This window comes from Onychomys torridus, chromosome 4 (genome assembly GCF_903995425.1).
Source record: "Onychomys torridus chromosome 4, mOncTor1.1, whole genome shotgun sequence".
NCBI lineage: Eukaryota > Metazoa > Chordata > Mammalia > Rodentia > Cricetidae > Onychomys > Onychomys torridus.
In genome coordinates, this window is record NC_050446.1 from 62022668 (window position 1) to 62044320 (window position 21653).

General features: G+C 36.9%; 2 protein-coding genes across 2 annotated transcripts; both read right to left on the reverse strand.

Annotated features, from left to right (window-relative positions):
• Window positions 1–4449: 4449 nt before the first annotated feature.
• Window positions 4450–5407, reverse strand: LOC118583064 (olfactory receptor 1002-like). The gene is given in 2 exon segments (XM_036186348.1): window positions 4450–4713; window positions 4715–5407. Coding segments are annotated over 2 exon segments (957 nt in total).
• Window positions 5408–15246: 9839 nt separating this feature from the next.
• LOC118581146 (olfactory receptor 9G4) lies at window positions 15247–19999 on the reverse strand. Its single transcript, XM_036183100.1, has 2 exons — window positions 19974–19999; window positions 15247–16201 (listed from the first exon to the last, which is right to left on the reverse strand). Exon 2 carries the CDS (start codon window positions 16183–16185, stop codon window positions 15247–15249), a length of 939 nt encoding a protein of 312 aa, XP_036038993.1. The 5' UTR covers window positions 16186–16201; window positions 19974–19999.
• Between the last annotated feature and the right edge of the window lie 1654 nt (window positions 20000–21653).

Consider the following 21653-nt stretch of genomic DNA (forward strand, 5'->3'; position numbering starts at 1 on the left):
AAGCCATTGCAGATCAATGACCTGCATGGCAAACTGCCAGTGCACAGAAGGACACACACAATGGAGCAGCAATCAAAGAAAGATGACCCAAGGTGATCCTGGAAGGATCTGAGAAGAAAGGAAACACTGAGATGTAAGAACAAAACAAATTTCAATTACAGAGAATTAAATGGAACAAGAAAGGCCACATAGTGTTCCCCAGGGCTGGCCAGGTTGACATTTAAAGGCTGTGTTGACCTTTCACTTGACCTTTAACCTGGGCCAGGCTGACCTTTTCTTTTTTTTAATTAATTAAATTAATTAATTTATTTTACTTCCTGACCACAGCCTCTCTTCCCCCTTCTCCCCTAAGCTGTCCCCTCAACCCACCCACCCCTGCTTAATTGCTCAGAAAGGGGCAGTCCTCCTATGGGCTTCAGCAAAGCATGGCAGATCCCCTGTATTCAGGATGGGCAAGGCAATCCAACACTAGGAATAGTTTCCCAAGAGCCAAAGCACTGGGGCAATCCTGCTCCCATTGCCAGGAGTCCCACAGATAGACTAAGCTACATACACAGCTGTCACATACATGCAGGGTGTCTAAGTAGTTCAGGCTCGGTGAGTTTCCATTGAGCCAGGCTAGTGTTTTCTGTTGGTTTTCCTGGATGTTTCTCCCCTCCCCACACCCTACCCTGTTTTCTACAATCCCTCCTCCCTCTCCTCAGCAGGATTCCTCAGCTGGGTCTCTGAATCTCCTCCTTTAGTCACTGGATCTATTTACACTTGGGGAGTGGGAAAAAGCCAGGAATGAAGTGTTTTGGTTTTCAAAACTATACACACTGGCCTCTTTTTATTTATTAGCAGCTTTTATGTATTTTCAATATTATCCCTGAAAGTAGCTTTTTCTCTGAGTTCCCTTTCACTTCTTCCTGTCACTTCAGATTTCCACGTGTTAATTTACTGATCTGAGCTGTGATTGATAAGAGCAGAGCCCAAGGTGACTTTCCAGATTTGGAATTTTGCTTCCAAGCCCAAGGATTGCTTAGAACCCCTGCACACACAGTGAGGCTTCCGACAACCGCTGGCTTACTCTTTACTCCTAAATACTATTTCTGAGCTGTTAATACTAACATAGCATTTGCCAAACTGATATTAGTTATGTTTATGTGTTTTTCCTCCACTAAATCATAAGACTCTGAAGAAAACACTTCCTAAAATCCATTAGTATATATTTTTCATGATGCAAATAAATAATGCACAGTTAAATGGGGGAGAAAAAGAAGAAGGAAGCCACTCAGTGCTAGGAAAACCATGGTTATTAGAGGAGAAATCTATTACCACTAATTTGCTAAAGCAATATGACACCCAACGACAATCTATAACATTGTTTTTACATCCACAGTCAAGTGTAGTCTTCATTCTCATCAAGGAAATTTCTCTTTCAACATACAGAGACCAATACCCAAACCCACAACCAATCAAAAAGAGAGTTATCGAGCCAAGTCCCAATGGCTACATCTATAAAAAGTTTCCTGGATCCATCCCTGGTGCATGGACAGGCTTTTGGGAGTCAGGTGCCTGCAGTGTGCACAGCCTTGGTGCAGTGGGAAGGGGCTTGGACCTGCCTAGGCTCAGTGTGCCGGGCTCTGCTGACTCTCCATGGGAGACCTTACTTTGGGGGATGGGGGATGTTGGGTGGCTTGGGAGGGAGGGCTGGGAGGTGGGAGGAGAGAGGAAGTGGGATCTGTGGGTGGTATGTAGAGTGAATAGAATGTTCCCACACCTAAGGCTCAGGGATAGGGGCCTATTGTGTGATGTTTTGTTCACCTTCTGACAAATAAAGCTTGCCTGTAGATCAGAGGGCAGAGCTAGCTACTAGTTAACTACAGAGGTCAGGCAGTGGTGGCATATTCCTTTAATCTCAGCACTTAGAGGAGGAAGCAGGAAAATCAGGAATTCTAGGCCACTCTGGGCTACATGAGATTGAACCAGTCAAAAAGAGAAACAGGCCTGGGTGATGGTACATGCCTTAAATCCTAGCACTCAGGAGGTGGAGGACAGGAATATAAGGTGGGTGGAGAGAGGATCATGCATGGTCCCCCATACAATCAGATAATTAGTAAGGGTAAGAAGTTTCTGGTGGTTACTTCTCTGCTTCTCTGATCTCCAGGCAAGCTTTATTTGTCAGAAGTCAGACAAAATATCATAAAGCAGGGGCCAGGAAAATTATAAGAGCCAGATGATGAAGGAGTTTGCTGTGAGATTGTGTCTGCTATCATCAGAAGCTACACTCATAAAGTCTCACCAACAAGACTTCTCACATGTGAGCTGAACAAAGATAATACCAATAAACATGCCAAAGTTGACAGAGAGAAGTTCATAGGGACTCAGTCCTACACAAAATATTCCAAGAAACTAAAAAAAGCAGGGAACAAAAGAGGTAGCCTTCCCCAGGAAAGAGCACAGTAATTGAATGTGTAGTACCACAGGGTTATCCCCCTACCAAATATACACAAGTCACATTGCATGGACTCAACAGGTTATACTGGGGAATGCATATATATATATATATATATATATATATATATATATATATATATATATATATATGCATTCAATCACAATTGATGATCAGAGTCCATGAATTTGAAGGAGAGTTTGAAATGGTATATGGGAGGCTTGGAGGGAGGAAAGGAAGGGGAGAAATGTAATTAAAACACAATCTCAAAAACAAACAATAAAGAGCTAAGGAAGAGAACTGGAGAATGCTTAGGGCAGTTCATTCATGTGCTTATCCATCTATGTTCTCTGATTAGTGAAAATTGAATTATTGCTTCTACATTCTCCCAGGGACCAGAAGCAAAAAACATTCTCTTTCTGATATAACTCCCAACGACTTGAGAGTGCTAGGCCTGGATTGTAAAACTAACTATATGTTAGAAATGTTTATTAGCATGCTGAAAGGATCAAGAAAGAATGCAGAGTTTTGAGTTTACTAAAATAATTCTTCATGAAAACCTTTGAAAACCTTACATTGCATGCTAAATCAGTCCAAAGTTCAGTCAAGGTGAACAGGAGTGTCAGGCAGTCTTAGTAGGAAGCAAATATGACCAAATACAGCAAAAATGCAAGTTTTCCAAAGCAGTAACATGTGGCTGTGGGAAAACTCACAAGGTCTCTACTCTAACAAAGAACTATAGGTAACCAAGGACTGCTAAGAGTGGGACAAATGGTCTTCCCCGGGGAATAGTGTAACAACTAGTTATCTAATAACAACTAGTCAGTACTGAAAACATACATGCATATACAAGCAACATTATACAGACTGAGAATGTTGTACTTACATATGTAACAACAATTAAAGAAATAAAAGGTCCTGAATCTGAAAGAGAGCAGGGAGGGAGTACATGCAGGGAAGAAAGGGAAAGGATAAATGATTTAATTATATTATAAGTTCAAAATATAAAATTATTTAATAATGTTTTAGGGGATCATTATTGTTTCATAGAAGTCAAAATCATTATTATAAACAAATTACAATGTATGGCAAAAGTGAAATAATTTTTGCCATTGTATTGAAAGACAAAATATTAGTTATCATTGTATTAAAAGTCTACACATTTTTTGTCTTAGGTGTATAAATACAAAGGTATATTGGCATATCCCCAAAGCTGCTAGTATAGTTTAAATAGAGACTACAGTGTGTATACAATTTCTTTGTAAAATATCTACTCCAAATATGAAAATACTCATAAAAAGGGGTGTGATTGCTTACTACCTGATCATATACTTGTAACTGTTTATTTGAACAAATTCAACATTAAGCATTATGTCTTAGTTCTGTGAAGAGACACCATAACCATGGCAACTCTGATTAAGGGAAACATTTAATAGGAGCTAGCTTACAGTTTCAGAGGTTTAGTACATTATCGTCATGATGAGAAGCATGGCAGCATGCAGACCGACATGGTGCTGGAGAAGGAGCTGAGAGTTCTCCATGTTGATCCACAGGCAGTAGAATGAATGAGACTGCCACGCTAGGCCTTGCTTGAGCAAATGAGACCTCAAAGTCTACCTCCACAGTGGCGCATTTCCTCCAATAAGGCTACACCTCCTCCAATAAGGCTACACCTCCTCCAACAAGGCCGCACTTGCTGATAGTGCTATTCCCTATGGGCCAAGCATTCAAACACATTGGTCTGTGGGGGCCATTCTTACTAAAACCACAACAAATTATGAGTTATCCTATTATAAGGGACTTGGCCTCATGTAAACCACAGCTGAAGCATTATGAAATTCATTACTTACTATGTTTTACTGTTTCTTAGCTTAACAGAGTCTGTTATTTTTAGTCACAAGGCCTCATAATTTTGCTAAAGTTGTACATCCTATATTCCATTCAATTTAAAGGTCTAAACTTCTTGTGATTGAAAGAAAAAACTGAATTAGTATATCTAATAATGCTTGTATCTACAATATTTTATCTCGCAAATTGTAGCAAAATTGCTTTTCAAATTTCCTAATGAATGCATCTTTGACTTCCTTATTTCTCAGGCTATAGATAAATGGGTTCAACATGGGGATAACAGTGGTATAAAATAATGATACAACTTTATTGATATCCAGAGAGAAGCTGGTGCTTGGACATACATAGATAAAGAAGAGAGTCCCATAAAGGATAGAGACAGCTGTCAGGTATGAAGAACAGGTGGAGAAGGCTTTGCGCCTCCCATCAAGCAGAGTGGATTTTCAGGATAGTGATGACAATGTAAATGTAGGACACCAAGATGATCATACCACTGAATACCCCCAGGATCCCAGCCAAGATGTAAAACAAAAGTTTATTCACCTGAGTATCTGCACATGCCAATGAGAAAACAGGAAGAACGTCACAGAAAAAGTGATTGATGATATTTGGACCACAGTAGGGCAGGATAAAGGTAAAAGTAGTATGTACCATGGTGCTTATAAGGGCTATGCCATAAGGCCCTATTACAAGCTGCACACAAACCTGCTGGGACATAATGAGTGTATAGAGCAAAGGCTTACAGACAGCGACATACCTATCATATGCCATGGAAGCCAGGAGAAAACATTCTGTCACTACAAACTGGCTGAATAAACAAAGCTGGATAGCACAACCAAGGAAGGAGATGGCTTTTTTCTCCACAAAGATGCCAGACAACATCTTAGGACTGATGAATGAAGAAGAGCAGGCATCTACAAAGGACAAGTGGCTGAGCAAAAAGTACATTGGGATGTGGAGTCGGGTGTCCAGGCGAATGAGAATGATCATCCCCAGGTTCCCCAGAAGAGTTAAAAGGTAAACACAGAGAAAAATCAGGAAGAGGATAATTTGGAGTTGGAAGGAGCTGGTTAATCCTGTGAAGAAGAGCTCAGTCACCACAGTTTGATTTTTGTGCTTCATGCCTCTGGATCAATCTGTTATGACAAAGAGAGGATTTCTTTCTCTGCAGTAAATTCACAATTAGGGTTCAATTTTTGTTAACTTGAGTTTTATTCTTCGTCTTCCTGCTAGTCATTAGAGGTTCCTTCTCCAGAGCTTGGGCACCTCTGAGTCAGTAACAAACCTCATTGGGTCTTTGATCTCCTCATTATATTTTTAACGAATGACAATTTTATACCTACAATGTGAACTTCGGAGATTATGTCACAGATGTTTCCTACCTTTAATCCTAGTTTGTCTGTCTCAAAACACCTGTTTATGAAACAAAGGATATTTTAGTAAACATTACATGAGAAAAAGTAATTGGATGAATAAGTGAATTTAGATTATCTTAACCACCTCAAGGACAGGCAAGTGTTATGTGTATAATCTCCATCCCTACACACGTACACCCTACAGAACTAAGTCTCCATGCTATCTAAGACATAATTTACAATGTCTAAGATATAGAATGGTATACTAAGAAAAGAAGCTGCAACTTTGGAATAGGACCCACACAACTACACAGTACACTCTCTTTCACACATTTTCTGACCCATCTAAATCCTAAATAACCGCCACAATTCCTCATATATTCTGTGGATCCCAAAGAAGGGTTCAATCTTAAATAATGATTGTTGACAGGGTCTTTGGAGAGAAAAATAAATGATTTGAGAATAAAAGCAGACACCTCATATTCATCCCAGAGAAATAATCTATATCCACATAATAAACTATATGTAATTGTTCATAGAAGCTTCATTTATAGTGGCCAAGAATTTGAAATGGCCAAAATTCCAGTAAGTTAGTGAAATATTCAGGTATGATACAGGCAACAACATGAAAGATAGATATCAGTAGCATTTCACTGAGTTGGAAGAAGCAAGGCCTGACCTAAAATATCATATAGTTTATGAGTTCAATGAGATGGCAATCTCCTAGGGGCAAAATTATAGGGATGGGCAACATCTGAGTGTTTGCCAGTGATATTGTGACTATAGAGGAAATGTCCCACATTTGTCTATGTAGGGAAGGAGAACATTTCTGGCTGTGAGGGTTTTTGAACAATTTCACCTTTGTGATAGAATGATCAAGAATGATATATAGACATGTTGTTTCCACATCATTATTGATCATGACACCAACCACAGTCACATAATATTTACCACTGATAAAAATTAGAGAAAGACTACAAAGGGCATAGCTACATCCCCTTGTTTTCTGAGCACCTGTGATTTTTTTTTCTAACATAAGCACTTATTTAGTAAGAATGAAATCACATGGAGGAGCAGAAGAAGAAGGATCAGTACAGTAAAACTAGGGAAGAGAGACATGCAGTTGAAATGATCATAGCTATTTCAAAAATTGTACAAAAACTGCCTCAGGATGTGCTATGACCTCAGGGTCTACTGCCTGAAACTACTGACATGTATCTACTGACTTTCTCTCTGGCAGGAAAAGTGAGAAGGGTTTTTATTTACAGAAAGCTATTAATGAGAAAAGCCTTTCCAGTTTCAAAGGCAATGGGAGGTGAGAAAACACCTGGATAAATATGACTGAGGTTGGTCAGAAAAACTCCTAGTATTAGAAAAAATATTTCAAAATTTTTATACTTTCCAAATATGGAAACTCACTTCCAGTTATTTATATTTTTTTCATTATTAAGAAAAAATCAAGAAGTTTCAAATCAAGAAGTTAGAAATAAAGCATTTTATATGCCACTACTAAAGTTATAGAAAAAAAATTATGAGGCAAATGAGAATACACAAAATTATGTCCCATATACTTGCCCCTGTGAAACAAAGATATTAAAAATACATCCAATTTTATATGATAATTATTATACTTTTAAACTCTGTGTTCAATGTGAAATGCTGTGTGAAATGATATTCTAGTTGTATAAAAGTTTAGTAGACTTTATGTTTTCCATCTCACCTTGGACACTAGCTTCCTGAGATTTAAATTGAACTGATTCAGATGTGTGGTTTTTCTAATTATAATCAAAGGATCTGTGAATAGGTGAATAAATTAGTTCCTACTGAAAACAAGACTTCTCAACTCTAATATTTGATTAGCCAATAAATCTTTCCTCATATTGTACTATCCCTACACCAACTCTCACATCCCTACCTCAGCAGAAATCACACTATCATGTATATTCAAGTTGAACCATTTAAAGCAAATTAACATGGGCGAACTGTCAACCAATGCCTAATTTATTTTTCATGGTTAACTTACACATGGTACTTTCCTAGGTCACTGAATTCATTTTAGTTACTTGGCCTCTGAAGGTGTTTATGTATCAATTAATTCATATTTCAGAAGAAATTTGCCACAAACCACCTGCCCATGAAACAATGAAGTATCAGATTTATGGTTCTTTGTATAAGAATGACTTACTCTGAAAATATTCACCTGTTGTCTTCAGCTTTCCTGGTTATTCAGAAGTATAAATACTATGACAGAGCACCTTGAACCTGAACCTTAATAAGCTGATTTAATTTTGCACAGGATGCAGAAAAGTGTTTTCTAAAGACTGGGAACAAATTGGTGTCAACTCCCTCAAGGAATCAGAATCCCAAGAGATAAGGTCTATGAGGAAAATGTTAACAAATTTTTATTACTAGATTTATTAAGCTTTGGATCATAAATAAAAGTTGTTTAGATGGAGATGGGGGATAGCTCATTGCTAGAACACATGTGTAGTCCCAGACTCCATCCCCACTATGCTCACAGAAAATGGTAATATTTATATACAATATGATATTTTGGTATATGTAAAATTGTGAAAATTTTCAATATAATTAACATATTTATCTTCTGTGATGAGAACACATGAGATCTACTCTCTTAGACAATTTCACATATATAACTATTATTAATTAGAGTCACCTTGATGTAAAAAAAGATCTATAGTATGTAGCAGAATTACTGTTTTTGGAAAAATAATATTAGAGACTGAATCAAATTGAAGTGTCTAAAATAAAACTCTTACTGCCAACATGTAATATATGCACTTTCTATAGATAGAATTTTAAAGTAAAGACAATATTGAAAATTGATTTAAATGTACAGCAATGATTACTAGAGACTAAAAGGGTTGAGAGGACAGTCAGATGTTGGATGATGGATATTAGAAAAACAGATGGGTAGAAAATAATATATTCCAATTTTCTTTGGCTTTGTAATAACTTAGCAATCAGTGTATTTAAGGTTTGTATCATATTGTGTCATTTCTCAGCATGCAAAGGATTTATTTTACTGAGTAAAACCAAGCCTCAGTAAACAAGTGCAATAGAATATGTTAGAATCACTAATGCATTTGAATGTGAGAAGTCAATTCAGAGACTCTGGGAAGATCAATGTGGGTGTTATTTTGTATGTGACTACATGATTCACACCAAGAAGGAAGCACATTTTCATGTATGGAGAGTGGGAACACTTGTGACCTCTTTAAACTTGAAAGAGAGGAACCATCACCTCTTCATTTAGCTGATGCCACCACCTTGTTTTTGTTCTCTGACATGTACTTTCCTCATGATCTCGAGAGTTGATTTTACATGAGAAATCAGATCAGAAATGTTCTTACTCAAAATCCTTAGGTCTTGACACATGCTTTGCAAGCCAGGAATAAATGATAACAAACTACTTAGAATCCTTACAATCCTTAGAATCAAATTTGAACCTGTTTAGTCTGGAGAGCTCTAGAGACTCCAGGCTACATTTATTCTCCACAATTCTAAGGACAAATCCAAGTCACACATGCTAGACCCAGCCTCATGTGGTGAATCTCTTGGATCCTATCCAACCTGTCTTTTCTGGGTCTATATTCCAAAGACCCTAGTGACCTGCCTCTCTGAAGAAAAAAGTGGTTGGATATTTGTTTCAGTTCCTTCTTTTCTGCTGGATTGGTACTACTTTCTAGGTGACATAGTTTATGATCACTATTTGGCCATGTACAGGCTCTTGCTTTATGCACAGGTCTTGTCAGGGAGGTTGTTCACCTGTTTGGTTATATATTCTCATACATGAAGATTTATCAATGTAGTAATATTAACCAGCAACACTTTACATTGGAGTTTTTCGAGACAGTGTCATTGGTGACATTATCTGTGATGTCCCACCTCTGGTGAAGATGGCATGCATTGTTAGTGAGAGTTACCAGTCTATGATATACTTCTACTGGCCTCCAATGCCTGTAGTTGGAAGTTTCTCTGCATTCCAGCCGGCTAGTGGTCAGGACAAATCTCTCCCATTCATGTCCTACAAGTAAACATACAGAGGCTTACATTAATTATAACTGCTCAGCCATAAGCTCAGGCTTATTACTGACTAGCCCTTACATTTAAATCAACCCATAATTCTTATCTATGTTTAGCCATGTGGCTTGATACTTTTTCTCAGTTCTGCCTTGACATCTCACTTCCTCTGTATCTGGCTGGTGATCCCTTCCTCTTCCCATAATTCTCCTTGTCTGCTTGCCTCATCTATACTTCCTGCCTGGCTACTGGCCAATCAGCGTTTTATTTATCAACCAATCAGAGCAACACATATTCACAGCATGTAGAATGACATCTCACAGCACTTGCCCTTTTCTTTCTAATCTAAAAGGAAGGTTATAACTTTAACATAGTAAAATAAACATATAATAGAACAGTTATTAAGCAAGAACTACAGTTATAATATCTAATCTTTGTATTTGGCAAAATTAAAGACATTATTTTATCATCTATCCTATATTTGTGAGTCTAAAGTTTCTTATCTAATTTATCTTTTACCATAACCAATGAAAATTATAAGTATCTAGTCTTCAAGTACATCAAAGACCCCAGAAGGATATAATATTACCTAAGTATACAGGAAATGCATTGTAAGCAACTTCCAAAATTCTGGAAATGACAGAGACATCTGGCTACCCAAACAGTTACCCAAAGTTTCTCTGCAATGTTGGGGCATCCATCTTCAGTCAACAGGCCTAGAGGTTTTTAGTCACTTTTCCCTGTGTCCTATAGAATATTTGGAAGTCTCCTCTGTGAAACATGAACCTGAAGAACCATTTTGCATTGCAAAGTTCAGTGGTTACCTTTCTATGGGTCCTGCTTTTCCAGTTTATACAACATATTATCAGCAGTCAAGGCAAGAGAAGTTTCTTGCCCAAATGGCTATTTTTTGCTAAGAAGATAAACTCCATATGGAGTGTTTTCAATGCCCATCCTCCTCTTTGAAGTAATTTGTGCTGCCAGGAGCAGACATGTCTCATTGTCCAGAAAAGTCTAAGTGCTTAAAACATTTTTAAATGCCGTATTCTGTATGTCTTTGAAGTGTTTGAAGATTACCTACCTAATTGAAATATATCTATGTGTACCTAAAAACTTAACTAATATGACTATAAGTTTTATTATCATAGATGACTAGTTATTAATCTGTATTTCTCAACTATACAGTACAATTTTAAATGAGTTGAACAAAAAAAATATTTTAAACAAGAGTAGAAATATACATACAATATAACAAAATTATCTTTAAATTTGTATCAATAAACTAAAATCCATAGCAATGTAAAACAAGTTGTTCTTTAAAAGTAGATTCAATAATCTACCCTTTTATTCTATCCTATCTATATCCTCTTTTCTTCTTTAGAAAGAGATTGCATTTAAAATCAACTCTCTTTAAATAAAAATTAACATTTATAAACAATATTTTAGCAATTGAGGCATAGCTTCTCATACTACTTCCTGCTGATGAGGGGCACTGGCAATCTTAAGGGGATCCTGAGAAAATTAAGAATTATGATCAAGTCCTGACTGGAGTAGTCTGTGAGGCTGCATTGTCTGAGCCAGTTGCCTTGAAGCTGATCTGGATGTTGGATCATCTGGGCCATGGTGTCATTGGAAAGCTTTCAGGGAGGCTTGGCTGATCAAACCATATTAGCTTAGAAACAATCTACATGTTCTCATCTTTTGTGGAAACAAAAGCTGAACCTCTTTTCCAAACCAATGTATCCTTAGACACAAAGTCAAGATAACTTTAAATTATATATATATATATATATATATTGATTTAACTCAGCAGCCTTTACAATCAAATGTCTTTCTGCTGTTAAAAACCCCAAAGACAATATAATCCAGACTCTGTGTGTGATTTCCATCTTTATGTGGCTTATTTTTATATTACTTTTATTGTCTCCTTAAATACTTTATTTTTTAAAACTATCTCTTTATATAACTGTATATATTCCTTCTTTTTTTTCTCCTTTTTTATTTATTATATTTGAGTTTTAATTTTACACATCAGCCATGGGTTCCCCTGTCCTTCCCCATCTCGCCCCTGCCCCCACCTTTTTCTTTCTTTTCCAAGCCTATGTACATTTTGACACTAAACCATTTAGAGGTTTATTCCATCTGAATCTGCCTTATTCTAAATCTATAATCCTTTTCTGAACAAGGGAGATTTTAAACTGCTAGACTTCATGTTTAGGACTGAAGAAGCAGCCTTGGCTGCTGACTCTGCCCATTTCAGCTTTTCAACATGGCGGAAGTAATTCACCTCTAGCTCTGGGAGCTATGTTCTAAGAGGCAGTAGGTCCATGCCTCCATAAAAGCAGTATGTAGCCCAGAAACTATTTTTTGGTCTATACTAGCAAACTACTATGCAGCATACTATGTGGCTTGGAGATACCTCTGTGTACTGTGTCAGGAATCCACCATGTTGCAGGTCAAGCCCACACGCTGCTGCAGACCTGCCATACCATAGCTCACAGCTTGCCTGAGAGACACAACTAGGAAGCTGTTTTTAGTTTTGTTTTAGAATCTTAATTTTTTTTTTAAAGCTTTCTCCGGTTTTAGGTGGATTCTCTTGGTCCATGTTGGGCAGCCAAATGTAGTTGGAAGTTTTTGTGTCCCAGCCGGCTGGCAATCAGGTCAAATCTCTCCCACTTGCATCCCTCAAATAAACACACAGAGGTTTATATTAATTATAACTGCTTGGCCATTAGCTCAGGCTTACTGACTAGTTCTTACATGTAAATTAACCCATAATTCTTATCTATGTTTAGCCACTTGGCTTAGAATCTTTCCTCAGTTCTGCCTTCTCATCCTGCTTCCTCTGTGTCTGCCTGGTGGCTCCTGACTCGGCCCTTCCTCTTCCCAGAATTCTCCTCATCTGTTTGACCCACCTATACTTCCTGCATGGCTACTGGCCAATCAGCATTTTATTTATCAACCAATCAGAGCAACACATATTCACAGCATACAGAACGACATTCCCACAGCAAATGCCATTATTCTCACTCTGCTCATCTTGACCTCCTTATCTCTCCATTATTGTTGCCATTCTGAGGATCCAGTTCACTCACCCACCTCAAGGCCTTCTCAACATGCTTCTCACACCTTATCTCTGTGACTTTATTCTATGGCCCCATTCTCTACATCTACTCTTGCCCAAGTTCCAGCCACCCCCTGGAGAAGGACTAAATGTTGTTTGCCTTTTACACTGTTTTATTTCTCATGTTGACCCATGATCTATAGTCTGAGAAATAAAGATGTGAAGGGAGCACTAAGAAAGCTCTCAGGTTAGCTCATTCTGAAGTCTCAGTTGACACACACTTTGCAAACCAGGACTAAGTGACAGCAGATTCCTTGGGGGCATGGTAAAGGGACTGAGACTAGAGAGATAAAACATCCATCATTTGAAACTCAACAGAAAATGTTCCATTAGTGTAGATGTTGTCTTTAGTAGTATCACAGTTTTGTCTTTTATAATGTTATGGATTTTATTGTTATGTCTTCATATATATATAATTATATATAAGGTGCTTTTCTCTCATTGACTTTTTAGTAGTTGTTGAGTAATTAAACTTCAGTCAACTATTGACTATCAATTTATATTATTAATGCTATTTTTTTTTCAAGACAGGGTTTCTCTGTGTAGCTTTGCATCTTTCCTGGAACTCACTTTGGAGACTAGGCTGGCTGGCCTTGAACTCACAGAGATCCGCCTGCCTCTGCCTCCCAAGTGCTGAGATTAAAGGCATGCACCACCACCACCGCCCAACATTAATGCAATTTTAAAACACAAAACTTTAATTGGATGTAAAATTAGAAAAACCTATAATACTTTATTTTTGGATTGATGTCTAATTTATTCTCCTTCCTAATACTTATCCTATTCTTGTCCTTGCACTCTAGGTATTGTAATATATAAAGGAAAACTTTATGAATTATTATTATATGTACAACAATCTGTGTTTTCTAATAGTTGGATACTGGTAGGGATTTCTCATTGAACAAAAAAAATGTATAATTGGTTTTAGGTAGGGAAGGAAGATGACAATTATGTATGAGAGAAATACTACAGATAAAAGGAAAGATGCGAAACTTTGATCTAGTTCACCTGCTATAGTGTTTGCCACTATTGGCTATATTTAAATTCTACTGATTACATAAATGTGCTCATTTTATCAATGTAATAATAAAATTTAATCTCTGATAGAGAAACTACTTCTTTAATCTCTGATCTAGAAACTTAATAACTAAACCTGCCATGCACTAAATTTTGAAGTATAGTTTTTTTTAAATTGCCTGTTGGAATAATACTAGTGTTGTGTCTAGAGCATTGTTTCATTTATCTGAACATATAGGTAGAATTGGCTTGAAGAGATAGCAGAGGAGATTTGTTTGAAGGTATTGTCCTACACTATCCTAAAACACTATCTGTTGGGATTCAAAGAAAGTAAATCACATGTTGACGATCCACTGCATTTATTAATGGAACTTAGATATGGAGGGGATTATAGCAAGCTCTTAAAGGACACTAAATCAGCGGCTTTTTTACCCTGTGGTATCCATCCACTAGAGGCTTAAGACACTGAGTTCATATGAAGATGTAAGGCAGTTAGTTGGCTCAGAGCCAGTGGTACCAACTATTTGATCCTCCAGGGTTTCCATCAGCAACATAAACAGCTTTGTTAGGGCTGGAAATGTGCTGATAATTCCCTAACTTGTCCCTAAGAGACAAACAGGCAACTGCTGGATCTGGGCAGATACAAGCTGAATGAACTTGTTTTTTTGTTTTTATCTTAAAGTTTTCCCCCCAATTGAGCTATTTTAATATGTGACTTGAGAGAGGGTTCTGTCAAGTACCTACTCTACCTAGGAGACTATACACTAGTTAGGGTAATACCCACCCAGAAGGACTCATATTTTTTCCATAGATTTATAAAGAATTTTATTGCTACTTTTAGCTGCATCTCATAATTTTCACAACTCTTAAATTCTTTGTCTAATACTATATTGATATAAAAGATATGTGGTTTACAAAGAGTGTTTCTACACACTCATTTTTATGTTTTTAAGTAATTTATTGGAGGTAGTATAATAAAAAAAAGTAATTTATTTTACTAAAGGAAAATCCTACAGTCATGCCTACATACCCAAGAATATCAGTAGTCTGAATCTTCTTCTCAGGGAGCAACAATGGCTTGACAAACTTAAAATTGGACTATATCCTTTGAAATTGTAATTTCTTTTCTCTTAAATGATTTGATAATTAACCAACAAAGCAAATTTTCTGAAAAATTAAGACAAAATATATTATTGAAGAACACTAAATTCTCAAGTATTATAAACTATGAGTATTTAAATGAATCATATTACACACATAGTATGAAAATAATAATAAATAGAAGTCATTTGCTCAACATTTCATTATCTAGAAGATCACTTGTTGAATTTTAGTGAAATGCATAAATGTGTGAGCATATGCAAAACTGAATTACTATCATAATGAATATATTAGCAGGACTTAACAAAAAGGGATAACCCTCATGTATGTGGTCGTATTGTCTGTGTTGCTTTCCTGAAGGCATCTTTGACATCTTTGTTTCTCAGGCTATAGATGAGAGGGTTGAGCAATGGGTTGACTACAGTGTAGAATAGGGCGGCAACTTTGTCTTTTTCCAGAGAGTAAGTTGAACTAGGCCTTGAATACATGAAGAGCAAGGAGCCATAGAATAGCATGACAGAGACCAGGTGAGAGGCACAGGTGGAGAATGCCTTGCGTCTTCCTGAGGCTGAGTGGATCCTCAAGATAGCCAGGAGGATGTTGAAATAGGAAATGAGGATGGCAAGAATGCTGGAGAGCACAGTGAAGCCCACCACACCCAGGAGAACCTTTTCATAAACACGGGTATCTGTACAGGACATTTTTACCAATGGTGGTGCATCACAGAAAAAGTGATCAATAATATTTTTACCACAGAAAGTTAGCCGGAAGGTGTTAGCAGTATGGGCTATGGCATTTAAAAACCCTCCTATGTAACAGCCAGCCACTAGTCCAGTACAGAGGGAAGTGGACATGATGCTTGAATAAAGCAATGGGCTACAAATTGCTGAATGTCGGTCATAGGCCATGGCTGCCAGCAGGTAGCACTCAGTGTAGGCTACAACACAGGAGAAGAATAGTTGAGCCCCACAGCCAGCCAAGGAAATGCGTTTGTCTTCTGAGACACAAGTGGCCAATATCTTTGGGGTATATACAGAAGTATACCAGAAATCCAAAAATGACAGATTGCTGATGAAAAAGTACATAGGTGTATGTAATCTAGAATCAATGCGGATTAAGACAACCAGCATCATGTTCCCCGACAGTGTCAACAAGTAGATGGTTAGAAATATTCCAAATAGAATCAGTTGCCAGCGGGGGTTTGCTGAGAAGCCCACCAGGATGAATTCAGTCAGGATGGTTCGATTGTCCACCTCCATGTCCACAGAGGAGAACCTAGTCATCAGTAAACATTGAGTCATGATAGCAAACATATTAGGTAGTTCAGAAATTACTAGGAAGCTTAATAAATTCTATTTACCATGTTAAATTATAGAACTTTAGTCAGTGACTTTTAAAGATCATTGCATTTGTGGTATGAATGACTTTAAAATTATGGAATCTACATAGTAGCTTTAATACAGGGCATGAAATAGATAAGAGAAGTATCTTATAAGTACCGCGCGCTAACCAATTGCGCCACTGGATTTACAAGAGAAGTATCTTATAGGATGTTTAATAAACAACTGGCATCATTTCTGATTATATAAAGAATATATACATGAAAATGCCAGAAGAAAGTTTGGTCAGTAGTCACCACTCATAAAACTGAAGTATGGTGAGCTGGATATGATGTCACATGCCTATAGGTGACTGAGACAAGAGGATCTAAATTCAGGTTAATCTTAAGCTTTCATAGTATCTCCAACAGAAAATTAACACACACACACACACACACACACACACACACACACTTAGTATCCTTCCATAGTTAATTGAGAATTTATGTGTTAAGAATTAAAAAAATTTTATATACATTATCCCTTCTGCTAGTGTAACAATCTGAAAGAACACACACATATAGATCTTATAGCAGGTTCTACATTAAACTTTATGATTAATTTAATTTACATAATTCTCATCAACTTTGCTCAACTGGCATTTCATACTTTGTGATATATTGATAAAACTTGTGTGTAGAATGTAAGTGACCAGTCACACAGCCAAGTAATCAACAAAACAGATATTTTAAGCCTCTAATTAGCTTATGCAAGAGTATGTGCTGAAGAACTAGCTGAGACTTAGAAATATAAAAAATTTCAGTATGCTACTGTGTCATAGACTACAGACAACTTTAATGACTATTTTAAACACTGGAAAATATTTTTGAACATTCTCCCATCAAAGAGTAATTAATGGGGCTAGTGAGATGGCTCATTAGGTGAAGTATCTTGCAGCCAAGATTAATAACCTGAGTTTGATCCTCAGGATCCACGTGGTCCTCCTAGAGACATGATTCTTCTCCAAGTTGTCCTCTGACCTTGACATTTTAGACACACACACACACACACACACACACAAACCTACAACACACTTGTGTAGTAGAAATCTAAATAAAATAAAAATTTTAAAAGATGACTGCTTGAAGGATATGATATTGTTATATTTAATCCAATTATAATATTTCACACTGTATCTAAATATGAGTGCTACATAAATTTTAATGAGGTTTTTGGTGTGTCAGTAAAAATTAATTTAAATTTGAAATAGTGGGAAAGGAATTAAGAAAAGAAGACTAGAAGACAGGCAAGGCAGAAAGCAGTATAGGAAGAAGGATGGCAGGATGGGGAGATGGAAAGAAGGAAGAAAGGGAGGAAGGAAAAGTAAGGAAGAAAGGAAGGGAAGAAGGAAAAAAGGGGGAAGAAGACTGGAAGGGCAAAAATGAATGAGGGAGATGGGAAGGAGGGAGGGAAGGAAGCCATGCTCTCAAAGATTCTAATGCGTCTTGTAATGATTATTTATTTTGCCCATGTTCTTGTAAATTTCATCCATGGATATTATAAAACTATAATCCTTTTGTAAACTAAAATCACTTATTATTCACTTTATTCCAGTTCATGTAAGATTCAAAAGCATTTGCCAGGCATTTTCTTATATAGTAGATACTAAACACCAGGGAAACCTTTTTATTTTATTATTTGCTTGTAATACATTGAGGAACTATGAACCATGAAGTTAGAAAGCTGTTCTCATGAAAATTTCAAGAATTCTCTAAAACACAACCAAATTCAGAACCATATCTAAGAGCAGATTTTATCTTTAGCTGTTAAGGCAGAGTGATAATAAATAAATATTTATTATCCAGAAATTAACAGAGGTTGCTGATGAATTTCAGTTTTCAAAACACTCACCTTTGGGCAAAGCCAGTCACTATTGTCACTGGAAGGATACACTCAAGACCTTCAGTTTCATCTGTCCTCTCCACGCTAAGGAGGCAAGGCACTTGGCAGTTTTCACTAAGCATAGAATTTAATGGATGCACCGTGGCCAGTACATCTTACAGATGTAAAGCCAGTCTACGACTCTCACTGCCGCTATACTCTGCATCACTCCATTAGCACATAGGGTGCAAGCGCTTTAATCTCACCCCTGAGGTTCTGAAAGCAGGCTGTAATTTACCTTGAGAACATCTCTCCCACTGGTCCTCTTTTATTTAGGAAGCAAACATATTTTATATTCACACTTGATTTGTCCATAATGTATAACATGGCATAGATGTTCCACACTGCCTAGTTGTCTTTGTCTTGCTCCCTTACCATGGATTTGCTGTTCTGGCCATTCCCTAATTATAGGACTTTTATCTTCTAACCCTTTCCATAACCTCTAATTCTGCTTCAACTGTTTTTTCTTTCCTTTTATCAAACATGACATTCATGTGCAGTATCAAAGAATTTTTAGCAGTGCATTCCCTGTCCCTGTTATACTAATTGATGGACATTTTCATGGTTAATATACCATTCTCTTTGAATGCCTTCAAAATGTGTTTTTCTGACTATGGTCCAACATTAATCACTTAAAAAGAGCTTTCGTAACCTCCTGTCAATAGTTGTCATCCTTATGACTCTACTGAGTTCCTGCTCTGTTATCACTGTGTTGAAATATTAGATACCAATTCCCATCAGTTTCTAATCAATCCACTGTCTGTTTCTCTCCACTAAAATGCAACTTCCACTGGGCAAAAATATTTCTCTGCTAATTGCTGCTATATTGTGGTATTGAGAACATTCTATAGGGCAGATAAATAAATAAATAAATAATAATCATATTTCTTGAACTTGTATTTCCTAAATGATTACATATTTCTAACAGACTTAAAATATTTAAATCCAGCCAGGTGGTGGTGGCAGCGGTGGTGCATGCCTTTAACCCCAGCACTTGTGGATCTCTGTGAGTTCGAGGCTAGCCTGGTCTAAGAGCGAGATCCAGGAAAGGCGCAAAGCTACACAGAGAAACCCTGTCTCAAAGAACCAAAAAACAATATTCAGATCCAAAATTCAGAGGAGTATTATCATTAAATGTCTGACAACAAAAATCTGTCCTCAAGGGTGGCATACTCTATCACAGCAAGAAGGAAGACTAAGTGAAAACTAATTTCCAGAATATCAAATCCATTCTGAATTTGAGATAAAGTGCTGATTAGACATGGTTGTAAACATACAACGCACAGAAAATGTCAGAATTAGTCACGATGCATCACACAGGCAGAATGGCTTTATAGAAATGTATTGCCTATGTGTTTACCTTGTACTAAATTGCTTCAATGGAGTTAGAAAAAAAATTGCTTAAGTATATCTCTTTGGCATCTGAAAATCAGTTCTAAGAAGGGGAAGAAACACATGCCACAGACTGAAATGCATAGAGTATTGCAAACAATGCAGCTGAAAGCAACTCACCCACTCTAATGTTTAACTGCTTAATTAAAGACATGCTGCTTCAGGTCAAATATTAAATATGTATTCAAATTGTGTAAGAACAAATAGAATATTAAATGAAACATGAATGCTTGCATGTCTGTGTGTGTGTATGTGTGTGTAATCTGTATTCATATTTAGTATAGCAGTGATCTTTGGGTGGCCAAGACACACTTTATATAATATTCTCCTGTTTATTGTAGCTGATGTCCCAGAATGAGAAAACTACTTAGGGTTCTCTCATTCCAGCTACTTACCCTTTGTCTCCAAAGTCAGTTCTTGGAAGTGACACAATTTTCCTACTTGTGGTCTTTTGGTGTGTCTTTCTTTGACCTAATATATTTATTTCCTCAATTGCCCATTGAGGGCAATTACTTCTACATAAGAACTAGAAATAGATTACTTCTACATAGTAATCAGAAATATATACTTTATTCTCCAAAGACACAATTAGAGTTCACTTAGAATTTGGGGATAATATATCAATTAGGGTATAATCAAAGGAGTAGTGCTTTGTTCAGAGTTGAGTGTATGCAACTAAGTCGCAATGTAAGCATAAAATATCTGATGGTAGAACTTTTCCAAATTATACTACTCAGAGTTTTCTATACTATATTGCTGTTCCAGCATTTTTCATTGTCATATTCTTTCCTTTGTGTACAGACTACCGCCCCTCTGTAGTCTTAGAAAGTGACTCATGTCTACCCTAGTTAATATTTTGAAGCCTTGACTTTCAGTGCCTCAGATTGTAAGTTATTCTGAGATAGGGCCTATAGAGTGGTAGTTAAGAGAAAAGAAGATAGTGAGTGGACTCTCATTCAAATATCTGATATACAAAGAGGCATGAGTAAACAGAGAGGTTCCTGTGAATGTAGAATAGAGGAGTCATCTTCAAGGCAGGCAGGGAGCCCTCAGGAGAAACCAGCTCTGCCATCCCCTTGGACTTGTTCTTTAAGCCTTCAGAACTCTGAGAAAATAAATGCTTGTTTAGTCTGCCCTGTGTTTGGTCTTTATTTATAGAATTCCTAAGCAAATTAATATGCTTGTTTGTCTATACTAAAGATTTTTATGGTAGAAAATACCATGCTTTATATGTAAAAAGTTATCTCAAATTAGTAATGTGATATCTCACAATGAATTTTCTCTAAATTTAATTAATTTATAAAAAAACAGAATAAAGAAGCATATTATGTGTGTTTAGAGATAAGAGAGGGAGAGAGAGACACAGAGTGAGAGGGACAGAGAGAAAGAGAGGGATACACACAGAAAGAATATCTACAAAACCAAAATGTGGTCTTTAGATTTGAGTATATAACCAGTAGTAACTGAAGAAACTGGAAAGTGAAAGGGGATCCTTGCATGGTTGGGGGCTATAGAGAGGGAATAGTAGAGTACAAATGATCTAGCTGAAGGAGGAAGTTGACAAAAGGTGGGAGCTTTATTAGGGAAGAGAAAGAGAGATTAAAAACTGAAGAAAGGAGGAGAGTAAAATATTAGTAGGGATGTCTGAAAAAGTTATAAGGAATTCTGCTATTGAATATCTTCCTAAAACACTTATAATACATGTAGGTCTGTCTCTGTAATACATATTTATGTATAGTTTAAAAGAAATGTTTCTATCTGGGCTGGCAATGCTCTTCCCCAGGAGCTGCAGACACCATGGACTTCAGACACAGGACAGAGAAGAACCAAGATCTGACACAAAAGCCTCTTCTCTGAAGACTAGCTTTCATAGTACCTGAAGATGCCATATAAACTTCCAGAGGTGGGAATCACCCAGTAGTTCTATCCTGCTATGAAGCATGTGAACCAAAACAACAAGCAGCATAGCACAATAACCCAAGGATACAAATGAGGCATGCATAACTTTGTGGTAACCAATAGCTCTCTAATTGAACTTGAAGTCATCTCAATAAGAGGGAAACTGTGCCTGATAC